Source organism: Enhydra lutris, unplaced genomic scaffold (genome assembly GCF_002288905.1).
Source record: "Enhydra lutris kenyoni isolate GAN:26980312 unplaced genomic scaffold, ASM228890v2 scaffoldscaffold50, whole genome shotgun sequence".
Lineage (NCBI taxonomy): Eukaryota > Metazoa > Chordata > Mammalia > Carnivora > Mustelidae > Enhydra > Enhydra lutris.
Genome location: NW_019154134.1, coordinates 16,804,136 through 16,821,892, shown reverse-complemented (window position 1 = coordinate 16,821,892; position 17,757 = coordinate 16,804,136). Strand labels below are relative to the sequence as shown.

The 17,757-nt window shown below is 42.1% G+C and overlaps 1 protein-coding gene across 4 annotated transcripts; it reads left to right on the top strand.

The window, feature by feature from the left end:
• The first annotated feature begins 1,250 nt into the window (after window positions 1-1,250).
• On the top strand, window positions 1,251-16,422 carry LOC111156871 (CD180 molecule). 4 transcript variants are annotated; one of them, XM_022517989.1, is made up of 4 exons: window positions 1,476-1,522; window positions 4,971-5,007; window positions 9,695-9,861; window positions 14,034-16,422. In XM_022517989.1, exon 4 carries the CDS (start codon window positions 14,122-14,124, stop codon window positions 15,760-15,762), a length of 1,641 nt encoding a protein of 546 aa, XP_022373697.1. In that variant the 5' UTR covers window positions 1,476-1,522; window positions 4,971-5,007; window positions 9,695-9,861; window positions 14,034-14,121; the 3' UTR covers window positions 15,763-16,422. The 4 variants fall into 4 exon arrangements, with proteins under 4 accessions (XP_022373696.1, XP_022373697.1, XP_022373698.1 ...); XM_022517988.1 differs by lacking the exon at window positions 4,971-5,007 and having other exon boundaries at window positions 1,251-1,522; XM_022517990.1 differs by lacking the exon at window positions 1,476-1,522 and having other exon boundaries at window positions 2,836-5,007.
• The last annotated feature ends 1,335 nt before the right edge of the window (window positions 16,423-17,757 follow it).

The following is a 17,757-nucleotide window of genomic DNA, read 5'->3' as shown; positions in this document are numbered from 1 at the left end:
CCCTCTGCTTTTTCTTGTCTGGTCTGACATCTCCAACATTTCCAGATGAAGCACTGTCTTCATCCCAACCATTCTTCACTCTTTCAGGAAGCAAATTTCTTCCTTAAATTACAGAATGTAAGAGCACAGTCTCCACCATGAGACCGTGGGTCTCGAGCCGTCGTCCTCCATTTCCTAGTTACGTGGCCTTGGAGAGGTCATTTAATTTCTCCAAGCGTGAGTTTTTACATCTATAAAGAGGGAGAAATAACAGCACCTCTATGGTAGGACATGGGATAAAGATATAAATGTAAACAAAACAGCACCCTGCCTGGAGTCTGACATAGAACAGGGGCTCAATAAATAGCAGCTCCTGTGATTCTTAATGAACAGTTGTGATGAAGTAGTGGAAGCAGCCTCTCAAGTCATTCTGAGCTCTGCTGCGAAGAACTGGGCTCTGGGAAATGGACTGGGAGAACTGTAATGCCAAGCAGCCCCTCTGATGTCTGGAGGGAGCTCAATTCAGCCCAGTGAGGAATGGCTGAACTTTGACTTTCTTTAATCACTCCCCCATCTTGTGCCATGATGAGGGCAACTGCAATCCTGCTTGAAGCTATTTCTAAGAAGAGGTAGAGCCAAGGCTGACTTCCTTAATCCTGCTCTCCCCACCGGACTGCCCCATATACAGCAGGGTTCCCTACTTCCCCAGATTGGAAGGGAAAAAGGGGGGGGTTCCATTCCACCTGAGCTGCTGTATTCAGCCTGAATCACAGGGTCAAAGGGTGGATGTGTCATCCTCTTGTACCGAGACCAGAAGCAGGAGCAACCAGGAGCCCAGGCAGTAGTGGAGAGGGGCCTTGTTCCCTCCTGCTCCAGTCCCACCTCCAGCAGGCCCCGCCTCAGAACCTGGTCCTTCCCTCTGCCCCCCTGGCATGCCGCAGCGCCTCTCCATGGCGCTCACCTAGGACAGCTAATGAAACGGCTTCCTTTGTGAGGCCAGCTTCCTGCTTCTATGGCCTCTCTTGTGGAAAGGGACCAGAAGCTGTTGGAGTTAGCCAAACTGTTGAAGCTGGCCTAAGTCAATAAAAACCATCACACTGAGAGTCCGGGTGACATGCGCCAGAGGGGTGTTCAACTGATTCATGCTTGCCAGGAAATGCCCTGGACCATTCTGGGGCTGGGTTCTCAGCTATTTTTGGCAAGGATTGGTGGTATGCAAAAGGAACTTCCTCTTTCTTTTCTTTTCTTTTCTTTTTTTTCTTTTCTTTTTTTTTTTTTTTTTTTTAGCAAAGACCTAGCAAAAACTGAGCAATCAACAGCATTTCTTGTTCCCATATCACCCTTCTGAGCATCTCTCTGCCTGCCGAAATACTGAGGCCACTATACTTGGATATCATTTCTCCGCTCCAGGCCCTGGATAAGCCCACCAAGCTGGGGTGGCCTCATTCCAGTGATGGCTCCCCGTGCCAGCTGCTTCCTATTGGCAGTGGTGTTTTCTGCGAGCTGTAAAGCCATTACCTCCTTGAATCAGACGTGCACGGAGGTGAGTCTGAACTGTGTGTCTTTATCTAGATTAAGCTGCCTGGAAATTGTGAGATTTGACAGTCCTATCTGAGCCTTAGCCTCTCAATATCCACTGTCTTTAAAAGGGTGACACGGGGGGTGCCTGGGTGGCTCAGTGGATTAAGCCGCTGCCTTTGGCTCAGGTCATGGTCTCGGGGTCCTGGGACCGAGCCCCGCATTGGGCTCTCTGCTCGGCAGGCAGCCTGCTTCCCCCCCTCTCTCTGCCTGCCTCTCTGCCTACTTGTGATCTCTGTCAAATAAATAAATTAAATCTTTTAAAAAAAGGGGGGGGTGACATGGCGGGTAGTGGTTTTTCTTTAGAGTGAAGGAGACATAGAGCTCCGCAAGGGGATGAACTGGGAGCTTCTCCACTGGAAGAAGTGAGGGTTTTCCTCCTCTGCAAACATTTCCCTCAAAAGGATCCCAACTGGGACATAAGATACCAACGGGGGCTCAGGGCAAAGGGCAGCCCTCCAAACGTGCATCCAGCTTGGAGGTGCTGTTTGTCCAACATCCTAGCATACGGTCACTGCCACAAACCGCTTTCTGGTGTCCTGGAGATTAGTGAAGATGGCCTGTGCCAGGTTTTAGAGCATATAAAGATCACTCGGAATGAGTCTTTCTCCTCGAATCGGACAGCCCTCCATCTGTTTTGTTAACCCACAGGAGTAATACTGGAGAATAGAGCCAGATTGTAACTTCTGTTTTGCCCCATAACAATATTTACCAACTTGTGGGAAGTTCTTGGAGAAGGTGGTGAGAGACATAAAGGAGAAGGGCCTGTCTCTTGCCAACTTCTAAAGTGCTTCAACCTCTCTCCTGCTGAGAAACTTCTCATGATTCTGGAGACCAGAAGTCTAAGATTCAGGTGCTGGCAGGGTTACTTTCTCCTGAGACCTCTCTCATGAGCCTGTAGACAGACACCTCCTCCCTGTGTCTCCACATCGTCTGGCCTTTGATGTATCCATGTCCTGCTGTATTCTTCTCCTAAGGATGCAAGTCATATTGTATTAGGGCCTATCCTAATGATTTCATTTTAACTAAATTACTTCTTTAAAGACTCTCTTTCCAAAGGGCGCCTGGGTGGCTCAGTGGGTTAAGCCACTGCCTTCGGCTCAGGTCATGATCTCAGGGTCCTGGGATCGAGTCCCGCCTCGGGCTCTCTGCTCAGCAGGGAGCCTGCTTCCCTCTCTCTCTCTCTCTCTGCCTGACTCTCTGTCTACTTATGATCTCTCTCTGTCAAATAAATAAATAAAATCTTTAAAAAAAAAAAAAGACTCTCTTTCCAAATAAAGTCACATTCTGAGGTACTTGGGTTAAGACAACAGAATGTGGGGGCAACACAAATCAGCCCACAAAAGAAGGGGTCAAGGAAGAGGTTTTTATCAACCCCAGAAGACTACCTCCTCATCATTCAAGTTGGAAGGCCAATTACACACAGGCACATAGAGGACATGATAAGAGGGTCGGAGTGGGGACACCACCTCTTCAGTGACAACATCCTCAGGTAGGACAGTATCACAATCAAATTCAAGCTCATCTCGAAGCAAACTATCTTAAATATCCCCCTCTTAAGCCTACCAGCTCAACTCTTAAATCCCTGAATGGCTGTGAAGCCCATGCAGCCCTCCAGGGGCCCGGAAGGGAGCCCTGGGAGATTCTGGAAAGCCTGTGGAAATACTATTTACCACTCTCACTTCCTACTGAGGACACTAGGTTCCAGAGTTGTCAGCTCCTTTTTGCAACTGGCCCCAGCTTTGGCAGAGGAGAGGAGAGAGCAGCCGGGCAAACTCCTAGGCCTTGTGTTACCTATTCCATGGGCCCCCTGACACTCAGGTGTCACAAGTGATGCTGAGGGTCTCAGGATCTCTGGGCCTGGTCCTATGCTTCAGCAAGAGCTTTAGCTTTTGGTTAAGTCAGGTCAGGCTGAAACCTTTTGATACAACAACCTCCCTGCATCTCTCCCTCCAAAAGGACCAATTTTCCATGCTTTAGAACCAATGCAATTAACACTGGATCTATACCTTCCTTTATATTCTCTATCACAAATGAGTTCTTGGTAAGAGGATTGGCAGGCTGTTTCCTGAGCTGACACTCTATGAGACTACTGGCAAGTTGCCGGGATACAAAGATGAATGAGGGTTTGGTCCCAAGGTAAGGAACTTCTGGACCACTGGCAAGTGGAATAAAAGTGGGAGTGGTAGGAGAGGAAGCTTTGGGTTGAAGGGTTTGGTTTTTTCCAAGTGCAGGTCACCCAATTTGCCCTGCCCTCCCCCTCACCTTACTTTCCTCTTTTGTTCTCCCCTCTAGTTTAAGCAGAATTAACCACGTCCTGTATACGTGCTCCTGTGGTGGCCATTAGCTCATCAGGCCCTAATCTGAAAACAAGGTTTTTGTTTTGCTTTGAGTTTAATAAACCTCTTATTGAAGTAAAACATACATGCAGAAGGTTCCCCAGTCCTAAGTGTACAGCTCCCTGAGTTTTCACCCAAGAGAGCACATCCATGTGACCAGCACATAGATCAAGAAACACACATTCTCTGCAGCCCCTTCACGACTCTTTCCAGTCAGCAGCCCCCAGGGGCATCTAGTACTCTAACTTCTATGACCAAAAAATGATTTTGCCTCTTCATGAATTTTATATACAGGAGACCACATGGTATGTACTCTTTGGTGCCTGGTTTCTTTTGTTCAGCATTAAACATGTGACATTTACCAAAGATGCTGCATAGAGCAATCATTTTGTTTTTTAATCACATACTGTATATTTTGTATTAGTATATTGTGGTATTCTCTTGTATTAGAGAACCACTATTTATTTATTCATTCAGCTGTTAATGGCCATTTGCCTTGTTTTAGAGTTCTTGGCTATTGTAAATCCTGCTGCCTTGGACATTTATATCTATCTAGAAAAGATATCTAGAAAACAGATGGGCAAATCTTGATTAGGTGTATACCTGGGTGGGGATGCATTTGGTCATAGGGTATATATGTATTTAATTTCAGTAGATATTGCCAAAAGGTTTTCCAAAGGGTTGGTACCCACATATACTCACTGGCAACGTGTATGAGTTCTGATTGCTCTGTATCCCAGGAGCCTCACTGTTGTTTAAGAATGTTTACCATTCTGATGGATGGTGTGTAGTGTATTTACTAGGATTTAATTTTTATTTTCCTGATGATTAAAGTCAGTACATTTTCAACTTCATTGGCCATTGACAAATCCTTAAGTGTGTGTGTATATGTGTTTGTGGGTAAGAGAGAGAGGGGCGGGGAGTGCTTCTTCTAGTCTTCTGCCCATTTTCCCTTGGGTTATTGGTCTTTCTTAAATTGATTTGTTAGGGCACTTTAAGTATTGTGGATATAAGTCCTTCATCAGATTGCAAATATCCTCTCTCACTCCATGGCTTGCCTTTCCACTTTCCTAGTGATATCTTCTGATGAACAGAAGTTCTCAATTTCAAGGTAGGTTAATTTATTATTGTTCCTTTATTTTCAGTGCATTTCTGTCCTGTTTAAGAAATTTCTGCCTACCCCAAGGCCATAAAGATATATCCTATGTTTTCTAGAAGTATGCCTTGTATTTATTTCTGTTGCTTGGTTTCATTTTTACATCTATGGCCCACACTGAATTAAAATATTTCAAATATTGTATTTCAATATTTCAAACCTAGATAAGTTCTAAAAATATAATGAACATCCATAAACACTTCATGTGGAATCTTTCATTGTTATATTCTACATGTTCTGTGTGTGTGTGTATGTGTGTGTGTGCATACATCATAAGTAACAAAATTAGAGCCATAACCAGGTATTTGGAGGCTGACAAATGTGCAAGGCATAACTAGAATAAGTGTTCTGTGATCTGAATTCTGATAACACTTTAGATGAACTCTTGAATAATTACTTTGAAGCGTAGACACGCCTCTTCATTTCAAATGAACTCATCTTGGCGACCCTGTCCCCTCAAAACTATGGTAGAAGGCAGTCCTTCCATCCTAGGGAGGGGTGGAGAGTACTTAGTAGAACTTCTTTTTAGGAGAACTCCAAGTTCACAAGTTCGCACATACAAAGGCTTCTGAAGAGTTGTCAACAATAACACGATGTGATGATCCAGTGAAAGGAACTCCTCTTGTGAGTGCCCAGCCTACATTATCTCATTAATCCTTAGCGCTGGCCCGCAAACAAGGTTGTCCCCCATCTCTATCTGGGGAAAAAGAAGGCTCAGAGAACACAGTTTAGTGGTTGAGAGCTGAAATTTGCCAGACAAATAGAAAATGAACTGCATATCATTGGGACGCACTTTGCCTGGAAGTGTCAGGTAGACAACCAAGTTTTAGGACTCTGCCCTCCTGGGAATATTTTGTTTTATTTTTAGAGAGCAACTGTTACCCTGGAATTTGATGCAGGCACACTGCTATCTCTGGGTAGAGGAGTGAAAAATGGAGGGAAGGTCAGTGTTCAGCATCCCAGACTCCTCATGCAGGGGGAGGCTGGCCACTGTGTGTGCCGAATGTAGACAAGACATTCATTGGAAAGATGGGAGTTGGCACCTGGGAAACTCAAAGTGTTCAAAATTAGAATACTTCAACACTTTCAACAAGAGAAAATACAGTGGGATAGCAGGAAGTTAGAGCTACAGCAGACGGCAGCAAAATAAGATCTTGATTGAAAAAATGCAAATGAATACCTGGGAGGGAAAGAAAGGGATGGCATATACCGATGTAGCCCTTGGAAGTCCTGTTCTGTGGAAAAGGCACAACTCCAACAGGACACTAGAGACGGAGTGGGTGGTGCAAGTCCCAGTGCACGTGGGGTCCTGAGTAAATGTCCCATGTCTGGGCAGCGGGGGAGGCCTGGGACAGCAGCTGTGAAGGTGCCGAATCAAATCAGGAGGAAAGATAAGACCCCAAGTGAGGGACATTCTGTAAGATACGAGGCTGTGTTCAGTTTTAAATAAAATAAGATGAAATAAAAATAAAATAAAATAAAATAAAATAAAAATATATATCTCAATGCTATGAGAGACAACAAAAATCTAAGGAATTTTCTCAGACCAAAGGAGCCTAAAGAGTCATGAAAACTAAATGCAATGTGTGAACTTGGATTAGAAAAACAAAATTACTATGAAGGACAATATTAGGACAATTGCCAAAATGTGAATACAAACTCTATGTTGGACAATAATATTTATCAACGTTCAATAGTCTGAATTTGGTAATGGTACTGTGGTTACAGAAGAGATGTCCTTGTTTTTTGTTTTGTCTTGTTTTGTTTTTTCCTAAAGATTTTATTTATATATTTGACAGAGATCACAAGTAGACAGAGAGGCAGTCACAGAGAGAGAGGGCTTGATCCCAGGACTCTGGGATCATGACCTGAGCTGAAGGCAGAGACTTTAACCCACTGAGCCACCCAGGCACGCCAGAGATGTCCTTGTTCTCAGGAAATTTAGGGGTAAAGGGACATGACATCTGCAATTTACTATCAACAAAAAAGAGAATGAGAAGAGTAAGTGTGTGTGTGTGTGTGTGTGTGTGTGTACTCCTGCCTTAAAAAATACAATAGACCAGAGCACCAGGCTTGCTCAGTCGGTAAAGCCTACGACTCTTGACCTTGGGGTTGTGAGTTTGAGTCCCACTGTGGCTATAGAGACTACTTAAAAATAAAATCTTTACAAAATATATGATAGACTGCAAACGATTTAACACTGCTTGAGTGATTGCAGAGCACAGGACGCTCTGAGCCACCATCCATATAGTAACTGTGATCACACAGGAGTGTGAATATGAAAACCAAAGGGGAGGGGATGAGTGTGTGTATGTAGCTTAGGACATTTTCCAAAATGTGCTTGTTTTTTAAGTTCTCTTACAAGCTGCAATTCTTGTTATTTGCCTCTTTCTCCCAGGAATCAAGGGCAGAGAGTTCATGGTGGCCCATACCTAACTAGGGATTAATGTCTGACACAGACAAGCTCATGCCAGGTTTCTCAATATTCTGTGGTGTGTCATCCACTGGTTCTCAGTTTTTCATTGGGCTGAAACTGAGCTTTTTCATTTATCTGCCTTTGAATTTGCTAGAAGCTCCCTCAAGCCACTGGCTCAGTAGAGCTCCTGCTGGATCCTCAACTTTTTGAATGATATTATTGCAGTCAAGTGCTCAGCAAAGCACAGAAGTGGACTGATTTAGGTGTCATGGGCCCTTATATATTCAGGAGAAGGAGGGACACACCAGCATGGCACCTTTTTCTGAAGGAACAGACGAATGGAGGAATGGAGTCCCTTTCTTTAAGTGTTATGTGACATCAGTTATGCCAGTGGAGACCAGAAAAGCTATTCCAAACCTTAGCAGCTACTGGGTCTAGCAACCTGTATTCTTCCCACCACTCCAATAAATCTAAGTTTTAAATGCAAAATGTGCATTTCAAGGACATTAGGTGGATCTGTGGCAGTCCCTAAAGGACTTTGGGTCTCTAAAATGGGTCTGAAGAATGAATTGCAAGGAAATAGAAATACCAGCATTTTCATCAGTGTCATTTATAACATTATCACTACATAGAAGAAAACTGGTGATTTCCTGTAGATGAGCATGGTCACTCTACATACAAAAATGAGCACCACTACACAGAAGCTGGAATTGAGCAGAAAGCAATGAAAATAGTGACATCTCTACAACATCAGGCTTCACAGTGAAGGAGAATGCGCTCAGTTTTCTGTTTCCAGTAAAGCGGGGCTGTTTGCAAGTCAGTTTGAGGACAGCTGATGAGCTACAGTCTGCTGGGGCAGGAGCTGTCCAGACTGGGGCAGTCTCAGTGGGGTCTCTGGTAGGACCACTGTGTGGTGAGGGCAAAGGCAGGTGTGAAAGAGTGGATGAAATTGCATGCAGTCCGACATGAGATGAGAGATGCCCCCCACCCCGTACACTTTTTTGCAAATCATTTCTTTCCTTCCTGGGAGGCTCCTCATGCAAAATATACCCCATCATAGCTTCGTCCTACCCCACATCCCTTCATTCTAAGGCATCATCCAGATAAATTATGACCAACCCCTTCCCACTTTCACTTAGTTGTTCCAAGATTTGTGAGGCAGGGCATCCAACAAGCAGCGATTAACAGAATTCAAAATACTTGGCTCCCATGGAACTAGGATGAGGCAATCCTCTGAACTTACATGCATGGCTGTTCCCCAATGCTGGGGTCTGGTATCAGTAGCCTGTGGTTCCAAAGATCCAGAACTGAGTCATGCTTCAAAGTTGCATAGTCTCATGACCTACAGGCTATGACACCCTGATAGTTTGTTTAAATTGTGTCTTAAGAAAAAAAAATTCTGATGTAGTGTTCAGTGATTCATTAGTTTCATATAACACCCAGTGCTCATCACATCATGTGTCCTCCTTAAATATTAAGAAAATTTCTAAGCAGATACAGAAGTCATTAGTTACAAAGAATGTCCATGAATATATATCTACATTCAACAATCATCAATATTTTGCCTATTGATTTCACCTAACCATTCCTCCCTTCCTTTTTTCCCTGAGTATTCTAAAGGAAATTCCCAACATCCAGTCATTTTATCCAGAAATACTTCAAAAGGCTTCTCTAAAGAATACAAACATTGCACTTATAATCAACAAAATTCACAATTCCTTAAGATCTTCTAATATCTTATCCTCAAGGTTTTCTTGATAGTCCATAAAATGTCTTTTCCTAATGGTTTATTTGAATCAGAAAAGGTAGCATAAAATATGCAACATACTACATACCATGGTATATGGTATACGTACCATGTATGAGCATTCTGTACCTGGCTTTTTACACCTGACAGCATACCTGGATATCACTCCATGTCAGCATGTGAGGGTTTGCCTCATCCTGTCTTCATCTGCAGAAGGTTCCATCTTGTGAATGTACTGTATTTCATTCAACAAGTCCTGTATTGATGAATAAGCTGGTTATTGCCCATCTTTTGGTATCACAAAAATTACAAAAATGACTACAGCAAATAATCTTTTGCATGAGCCACTTTGTGTCTTTGCAGGTATCTATTTGGTAAAGATCACTAGAAGTGAGATTGCTGCTCAAAGGATAAGTGTAATTTTGCTAGTCGATCAAATTACCAACTCTGTTAGGAATTTACATTGTTTCTCTCATCAGAAAGAAGCCAACAACACATATAACTGTGAAAATTTAGGTCTCACGGGAGTTCCTGACACTCTACCAAATACAACAGAATTTTTGGAATTTGGCTTTAATTTCTTACCTACACTTGAAAATACAACTTTCACCAGACTTGTAGATCTGATCTTCTTGGACTTAACCAGGTATGTATCTGAGTTCCTCATCTGTAGTTGATGTTTTACTTATGTAATAACACAACTTGCATTCAAATTGTTTCCAGGATCTTCTTTTGGGAGCCCAGGGACACTCTATCTATCCTTCATGTTTACTCTTTCCCATGAAATGTTTTTACGCAGGTGAAATGTAATATTTTTAAAAACCCAGTCAGTAGAGAGAAAAGTGGATTATTTTAAAACTAGATTGCATCAGCAGTGTTAAGAAGTTCTAAGGAATACTGATAACAAGAAAAACTGAAAACAAATCTTGTATTAAATCAGATACCATAGTTTATATTGGGTGATGACATTTTAAGAAAAATTTACAGGAGAAACACATAAGCTACTAAATTTTCCCCCCTCTAGATTGAGAAAAGAGTTCCATTATTTAATTTTAGAAGCAGAATCAGGATTCCAAATGCTGAATCAGTGCTTGTGAACCAGTGGGCAGAAGTATCACAAGAAAAAAAGGGAAGAAACCAGAAAGGAAATACAGCATGCACGGGTGCGTGTGTCCATGCCTGTGTGTGTTTGTGTATGCGTGTGTCTGTGTGTGTGTGTAAGATGGGAAAGGGCTTTCCATGTGGATGGGGTCTAGTCCGCTTGCAGCAGCTCTGTTTCTTTGGTGTCTCAACCTGAGCTTCTCCAGAGTGGCAGAGCCTTCAAATCCCCAAGACTATTTCAACTTTATAACCGCCCCTGGGAGGTAGGCATGCTGAATATTACTTAACTCATGTTCAATGAGGAAATGGAGGCTCAGGGAGACTCTGAGAGTTTGCTTAGGGTCACAGAGTAAGGGAACTAGGACTCTGCTCTCCTGATACCCAGTCCAGATTCCCCCAGAGAACCCCAAGCCACCTCCACGGCCAAGATTTCACCAGCTGCTTTGCAATACGTCACTGAGACAAAGCCTTGCCTTTTCAGACAGGGACAGAGATCATTCTACTTCCTACCCTTTGTGCCCTTGAGATATTTACTTTCCCTCTACCTTACCATTTCTCACTTTTAGATGAAATGAGTTTGACTACATTTCTAAGGAATGCATGGGGCCAGGATAGCTTGTCCAGCTAGAACACTCTAGGTTTTCTCTTCTGTTATTTTCAAATGGTGATACAGATAGGACCTCATACTTTCTAAACTCCCTCTCCTTTGCTCTCCCAGCCCCTGCCTCTTACGGGGCCACCAGTCAGACACTATTTTTTTATTACTTTAAATAGCCACTGTTTTTTTTTGTTTTGTTTTAGCTTTATCAACATGTTTTCTGTTTTTTTCTTTGCTCACTCTTCCATCTCACTTTTCGGACTTTCTCTTGGAACAATTTCCCTTTTTTCCTGAGGTACATAACAATTTATTTAGTGAAAGTCTGTTAGTAGTCAACTCCCTTGGTTTTTGTTTTTCCAAAAATGTCTTTATTTCACTCTGATTCTTGAGAGACAGTATCTCCTGACAAGATTCCAAGTTGGTAGTTATTTTTCTCAGCCCGTTGGTGCTGCCGTTCCATTCTCCCGTGGTTGCTGCTAGATAGTTACCTGTCTGTGTAATCACGGTACACATGCAGGCAATCTGTCCTCTCTCAGTGTTTCCCGTAGTTTCTCTTCGTCTTCGGCACTCTGTAATATCAGTCTTACACTGAGTAAATCATTGGGCTTCTTGAATCTGCAAAGGGTGTCTTTCATCAATTCTAAAATATTCTGGCTGTTATTTGTTTGAAACTTGGCCTGCTCCCTTTCACTCTTTCATCTTCTCTGGATCTCTGATTTGACTTATAATGCATCTTCTCATCCACCCTTCATATATGCCAATATGCCCTTCTTGTTTTCCACCTCTTTGGTGTTTTGGACTATATTCTAGGTAATTTTCTCACATCTACTTTTAGTCCATTAGTATCCTCCTCAGCTTTGTCTAATCTCTTGGGTAAACTGTCCTTGGTTTTTCAATTTCATTAACTTCCTACTTCAGTAAATTTCAATGACTTCATTTTATAAATATATCATATCAGTTTTAATAAGTTTTTCCTTCATCATATTATTGGCTTACACTGTTTCCTTTAAACATATCAAACACATGTTTGATAGAAATATATGTATTATATATTCTGATAATATATATCAGGTATATCACATATTCTTTATAAATCATATATATATATTATCAGATGTACCTCTTAATTCTAGTAAAATTCTGTTTGTTTTAACCGGATTCTGTAGAACATTTTTAAAAAGGATTTATTTATTTGCTTAAGAGAGAGAGCATGAGCAGGAGGAACGGAAGGAGAGGGAGAGAAAACCTCAAGCAGAGTCATGCTGAGCACAGAACCTGACACAGGGACTCTATGCCATGATCCTGAGGTCACAATCTGAGCTGAAACCAAGTGTCTGATGCTTAGCCAACTGCACCACGCAGGCCCCTCTGTAGAACATTTTTTTTTTTAACTGACTTTGACTAACTAATTCCCTTATGTCATCAGTGAAATGTTACTTTGAGCTCATTTATCATTTGAAACGATGCAAATCATTGTTTAAAATACTTTCCTGGAATTACACAATGGCATTATGGCTATAGAAAATAAGCCTATATTTTTTGGAGATGCATAATAAAATATGTACAGGATATCTTGGCTCTGATTTAAAATAATTCAGGAGGGAGAGGTGGAAACAGAAGAAGCAAAGACATGTATGTGGCCAAATCTCAAGAACCATTGCCTCTGTGTGATAGATGTATGAAAGTTTATTGTACTATGATCTTGACTTTTATGTAAATTTGAAGGTTTTCTATATTAAAAATTAATTAAGTAGGTATATTACTCCCAAAGAAATTTCTGTTTACTTCTGCCAATTACCTGAAGTCACTATCATCCTGGAGTCGCTTGAAACTCAATTTTCTACACGAGCTTCTTTTGGGTGGTTCACAGACGGAGCATCAACTCAGGCCACAATCCTCAGGAGTGGAAGCTTATAGTTTGAGAATCTCAGAAGAGACTTCTCTCATTATTGTTCCATCCAGAGCTATGGCCAAGAAAAACACATATCCTCGAGATCACCCTCTATGAACTTTTTTTTTTCAAGGTCATCCACTGAAAGAATCCTTTTTGAGGGTCTTGGTGGTTTACAGGTTTTTGATAGAACCTCCTACCCTGCTTGGACCCCAGCCTTTGTCTCCTGCCATGGTGCATGTGGCTTATCACAACTCGGGCTCTAGGCCACCAAGAACTGGCAGACATTGGCAGATATAACAAAACTAGCTCCAGGGCTCACTTGCTCCTAGGGATTCCAACTTTTTCTAAGGAAATTAGAATTCTAAGGAATTTCCTTCTTTTTTTTTTTTTAAGATTTTATTTATTTGACAGACAGAGATCACAAGTAGGCAGAGAAGCAGGCAGAGAGAGAGGAGGAAGCAGGCTCCCTGCTGAGCAGAGAGCCCGATGCGGGGCTCGATCCCAGGACTCTGGGATCATGACCTGAGCTGAAGGCAGAGGCTTTAACCCGCCGAGCCACCCAGGCGCCCCGTAAGGAATTTCCTTCTTGATCTCCAGGGGAGTTGTGTGTGTGTGTGTGTGTGTGTGTGTGCATGCACGTACATGTCTACACCTATGCGTGCACGCATAATCCAGTATTTTCAGGTGCAACACCAGGATGAAAACTCTACTGTTCCATATTTCTATGGAGCATTTTCATATGTATCATGTGACTAACAACTGTTCCTCAAAGTACTCACCATTTCTATACTTTATAGATACAACAAAAGAGGTTGAGATAAGTTATGATTTGCCTAGAATGAGATACATATACTACATATCATGTTTTATACTATACCTTATATATAACATACTGTATATTACTTAAATTAGTAAATAGTTGGATTTTGCCTACAATCAAACCATTAACTGTTCCCTAGAGTCCAAACACAAACCTTGAAGAGTTCAATCCAAAGGGGCAAGATATCTGGAAAAAAATTCTAAATCAGAGTTTTCAGAATTGAGGCTAGCCATTAATTCCACAGGTGATCTGTTGGTACTTAAGAAAGTTTTTTATGTTTTATTTTAAGTAACAACATATAGTGTTTTTACTAAACACAAAAGATGGTCCTGTTAACATAGGTCACTGTGACAGAGTTTTTCTTTTTTCCAATTAATTATTGTTAAATACAATTACCTTTTCAAGGTGCCAGATTAACTGGGTACATGAAGATACTTTTCAAAATCATCATCAATTGAACACAATTGTGCTGACTGGAAATCCTCTGATATTCATGGCAGAAACCTCTCTTAATGGGCCCACGTCACTGCAGCATCTTTTCCTAATCCAAACAGGAATATCCAATCTCGAGTTTATCCCAAGTCAGAATCTGGAAAACTTGGAAAGCTTGTATCTTGGAAGCAACCATATTTCCTCCATTAAGTTCCCAGAAAACTTCCCAACCCAGAATCTGAAAGTTCTGGATTTTCAGAATAATGCTATACACTACCTCTCTAGGGAAGACTTGCGTGCTCTGGAGAAGACCACCAACCTAAGCCTTAATTTCAATGGCAATGACATTAAAGGCATTGAGGCTGGAGCTTTCCATTCAAAAATCTTCCAAAGTTTGAATTTTGGAGGGACTCTTAACTTGTCTGTTGTATTAAAAGGTCTACAGAACTCTACTACTCAGTCTCTCTGGCTGGGGTCATATGAGGACACAGATGACGAAGACCTTACTTCAGCCATGTTTGACGGACTTTGTGAAATGTCTGTGGAAAGCATCAATCTGCAGAAGCAATATATCTCTGATATCTCATCTGCTACATTTCGGTGCTTCACTCAACTCCAGGAATTGGATCTGACGGCAAATCACTTAAATGAGCTCCCCTCTGGGATCGAGGGGATGAAGGCTCTCAAGAAATTAGTTCTCAATGTAAACATATTTGACCAATTGTGTCAAATCAGTGCTGCCAGTTTTCCATCCCTTCTAGACCTCTCTATCAAAGGCAACAAGAGGAAACTTGACCTTGGTGCCGGCTGTTTGAAAAAACTAGAAAATCTTCAGAAACTTGATTTAAGCCACAGTGATATAGAGGCTTCTGACTGCTGCAATCTTCAACTCAAAAACCTGTCCCACTTACAATACCTAAACCTGAGCTACAATGAGCCTCTCGGACTCCAGAGTCAGGCGTTCAAAGAATGTCCTCGGCTAGAAGGTCTAGATTTGGCATTTACCCGCTGGTATGTTAAGGGTCCGCAAAGTCCTTTCCAAAACCTCCATATCCTACAGGTTCTGAATCTTTCTCACTGTCTCCTGGATACCAGCAATCAGCATCTTCTAACAGGTCTGGTGGATCTCCGCCATCTAAATTTACAGGGGAATCACTTTCAAGATGGGAGCATCTCAAAGACCAACCTACTTCAGACCTTGAGGAGCTTGGAGATTCTTATTTTATCCTCCTGTGACCTCCTCTCCATAGACAAGCAAGCATTCCAGAGCCTTGGGAAATTGAGTCACGTTGACTTAAGCTACAACAACCTGATGGGCAATAGTATTGATGCTCTTAGTCATCTTCAGGGAATCTACCTCAATATGGCCGCCAATAACATCCATGTCATCCCATCTCATCTCCTCCCCACCTTGACCCAGCAGAGCACCATTAATTTAAGTCACAATCCCCTGGACTGCACTTGTTCGAATATTCATTTTATAACATGGTACAAAGAAAACCTACAGAAATTTGAGGGCTCGGAGGACACCAAGTGCGCAAACCCCCCATCTTTAAAGGGAGTTAAGCTGTCTGATGTCAAACTGTCTTGTGGGATTACGGCCATGGGCATTTTCTTTCTTGTAGTATTTTTATTCTTGATTGCCATTCTGCTAATTTTTTCAGTTAAATTCCTTCTGAGGTGGAAATACCAGCACATTTAATGCTGAACGCTTCTAGAGATGTCAAGTCAATATGTTTATGAAAATGCCCTAAGTAAGGGAAGAGTTGTCTGTTCCTTTTCAGCCTGGCAGACTTCTCAGACTGGTTCCTGTAGCTGGGCAGGGATTCACTGTGCTTCTCTGAGTCCTAGAGCTAATGAACCCTCCTGGAACTTAAACTGACCAGGGCTAAGGGACCCAACAACAGCTGTGAGAGACCCAGAGCCATTTCTTCACATGGAAGGTGGTTGGAGGACCCGTGGCAGGGAAAGGCCAGGAGAGGAATGCACAGGAAGCCATCTCCCTTCTGGTTGTGGACACCCCTCGAAGCAGCTCCTACCATGACTCTAAGAGGAAATCAACTCCTCCAACTAGGCAGTGCGGACAGCCCAGCCCAAACTCTGTCTCCCACAGCTTGGACATCATGCTTGGCTCTGAATCCTCAGTAAGGCATATTTACTTGAAAAATGTGTTGAGGATAAAGTCTCAAAGCTTATTTTAAATGGAAAAGGGGATACACAGCGAATTTAAAAGAAGAGGCCGAGAAATGAATCTGACCTAAAATCGACTTCACTGATCTCTTTAATCCTTGGTTCTCTAAGCCCTCTACAAAGCAGCTAGGGTGCAAATAGCTACCAAAAAAAAAAAAAAAAAAAAAAAAAATTCACTCCCACTAGCCCCCCCAGCCCCCAACATCTAGGAGTTTTGCTCCATTGGCCACCCTCCCTTCAGAACCCCAGAAGCTCCTTCTACCTATCTGGGGCACTTGCTCTTATGTTATAAATCCTACTTTACACATGGGCTGTGGTCCAAATGCTCTTCTCATTTGGATGTCTGGTCCTTAGAAGCTTCTTTCCCACAGGAGCTACGAAATAAATAGTGCTTCGGTTCCCAGGCCAGCTCTCAAAACTCTATTTACCTGGGACAGCAATCAACACAGCACATTTGCATTGAAAACCGGTGGAAAAAAGCATAGTTGTAGGCTAGCCTTCCAGAACAATAAGCTGGCTTACTGAGCTCCCAGTGAGGGTGGGGGTGTCAGCAATGGTTATACCAGTGGAAAAGAGAGGACAAGATTATTGAATGTCGAGAGGGAGAGAGGACAGGGAAGAGGAAAGTGTTTTGACTTGAGCCTTACAAGGTACAAAGGGTCATTCTCATGTACGGCTTGATCTTCCGTAGTCTTCCTGGTAGACAAGAGCTGGAACCTGTTGCCCTTAGATGTTACGTTTATATGGTCTTAAGTTCTGTAACTAATTTTAGGCTAGAGATGGTAACATAGAGTTGTGAAAATCTGATTGGTTATCAAAATAACATTGATTAACGTTCGTATCCAATGGGAATTGATTAGCCCTTCAGATGAGGGCGTAAGAGTGTGTCATAGTAACAGAGTAGAAACTTGGGGAGCAAGCTCTTTTTACCTCTGTATCCCTGAGAACCGCAGGAAAGACAGGAGATGCTGACGAAATGCCATAGACCTCTACTGCAAATGCTCTGTTAACCTTAGGGTTTTTTTTGTTTGTTTGTTTGTTTGTTTGTTTTTTTGTGCAGTCCTGCATGGGAGGCCCAGGTTTCTCAGAAGTTTTCCTGGGTGCAAAATTTAAGGGGGAAACCAAAAAATTCAGTAAGCAAGACAAAAACATTTTAATGCAGTATTTTAAAAACTTTAATGAAAGAAATACATGGTAAATAAAATATCAACATTTTAAACAATAGGATCCATAATAACAGTCCCATGCTGAACCATATTAGAGCCTGAGGCAAAAGGAAAAATCTGAGCCTGACTTTGTTTAAAATTTTGATATTTTGCTCATGGTTGATATTTTGCATCAGTTTTTTAACTTAATGTTGCATAAAATATTATCTTCATTACTGAGTTCTTGGTGCCCCCTTAAATTTAGCACCCAGGGTGGGTGTCTCACTGGCATTACCCTGTTGCCACCCTGAGGAATGTTAAGAAGTAGGGATTCCCAACTAACTCTCAGGCCACAGTTCACC

Coding starts and splice junctions, on each gene's coding strand:
- LOC111156871 (XM_022517987.1), top strand. CDS start 9,530: ATGACTACAGCAAATAATCTTTTGCATGAGCCACTTTGTGTCTTTGCA. Junction 9,862..14,033: donor ATCTTCTTGGACTTAACCAG/GTATGTATCTGA, acceptor TACCTTTTCAAG/GTGCCAGATTAACTGGGTAC.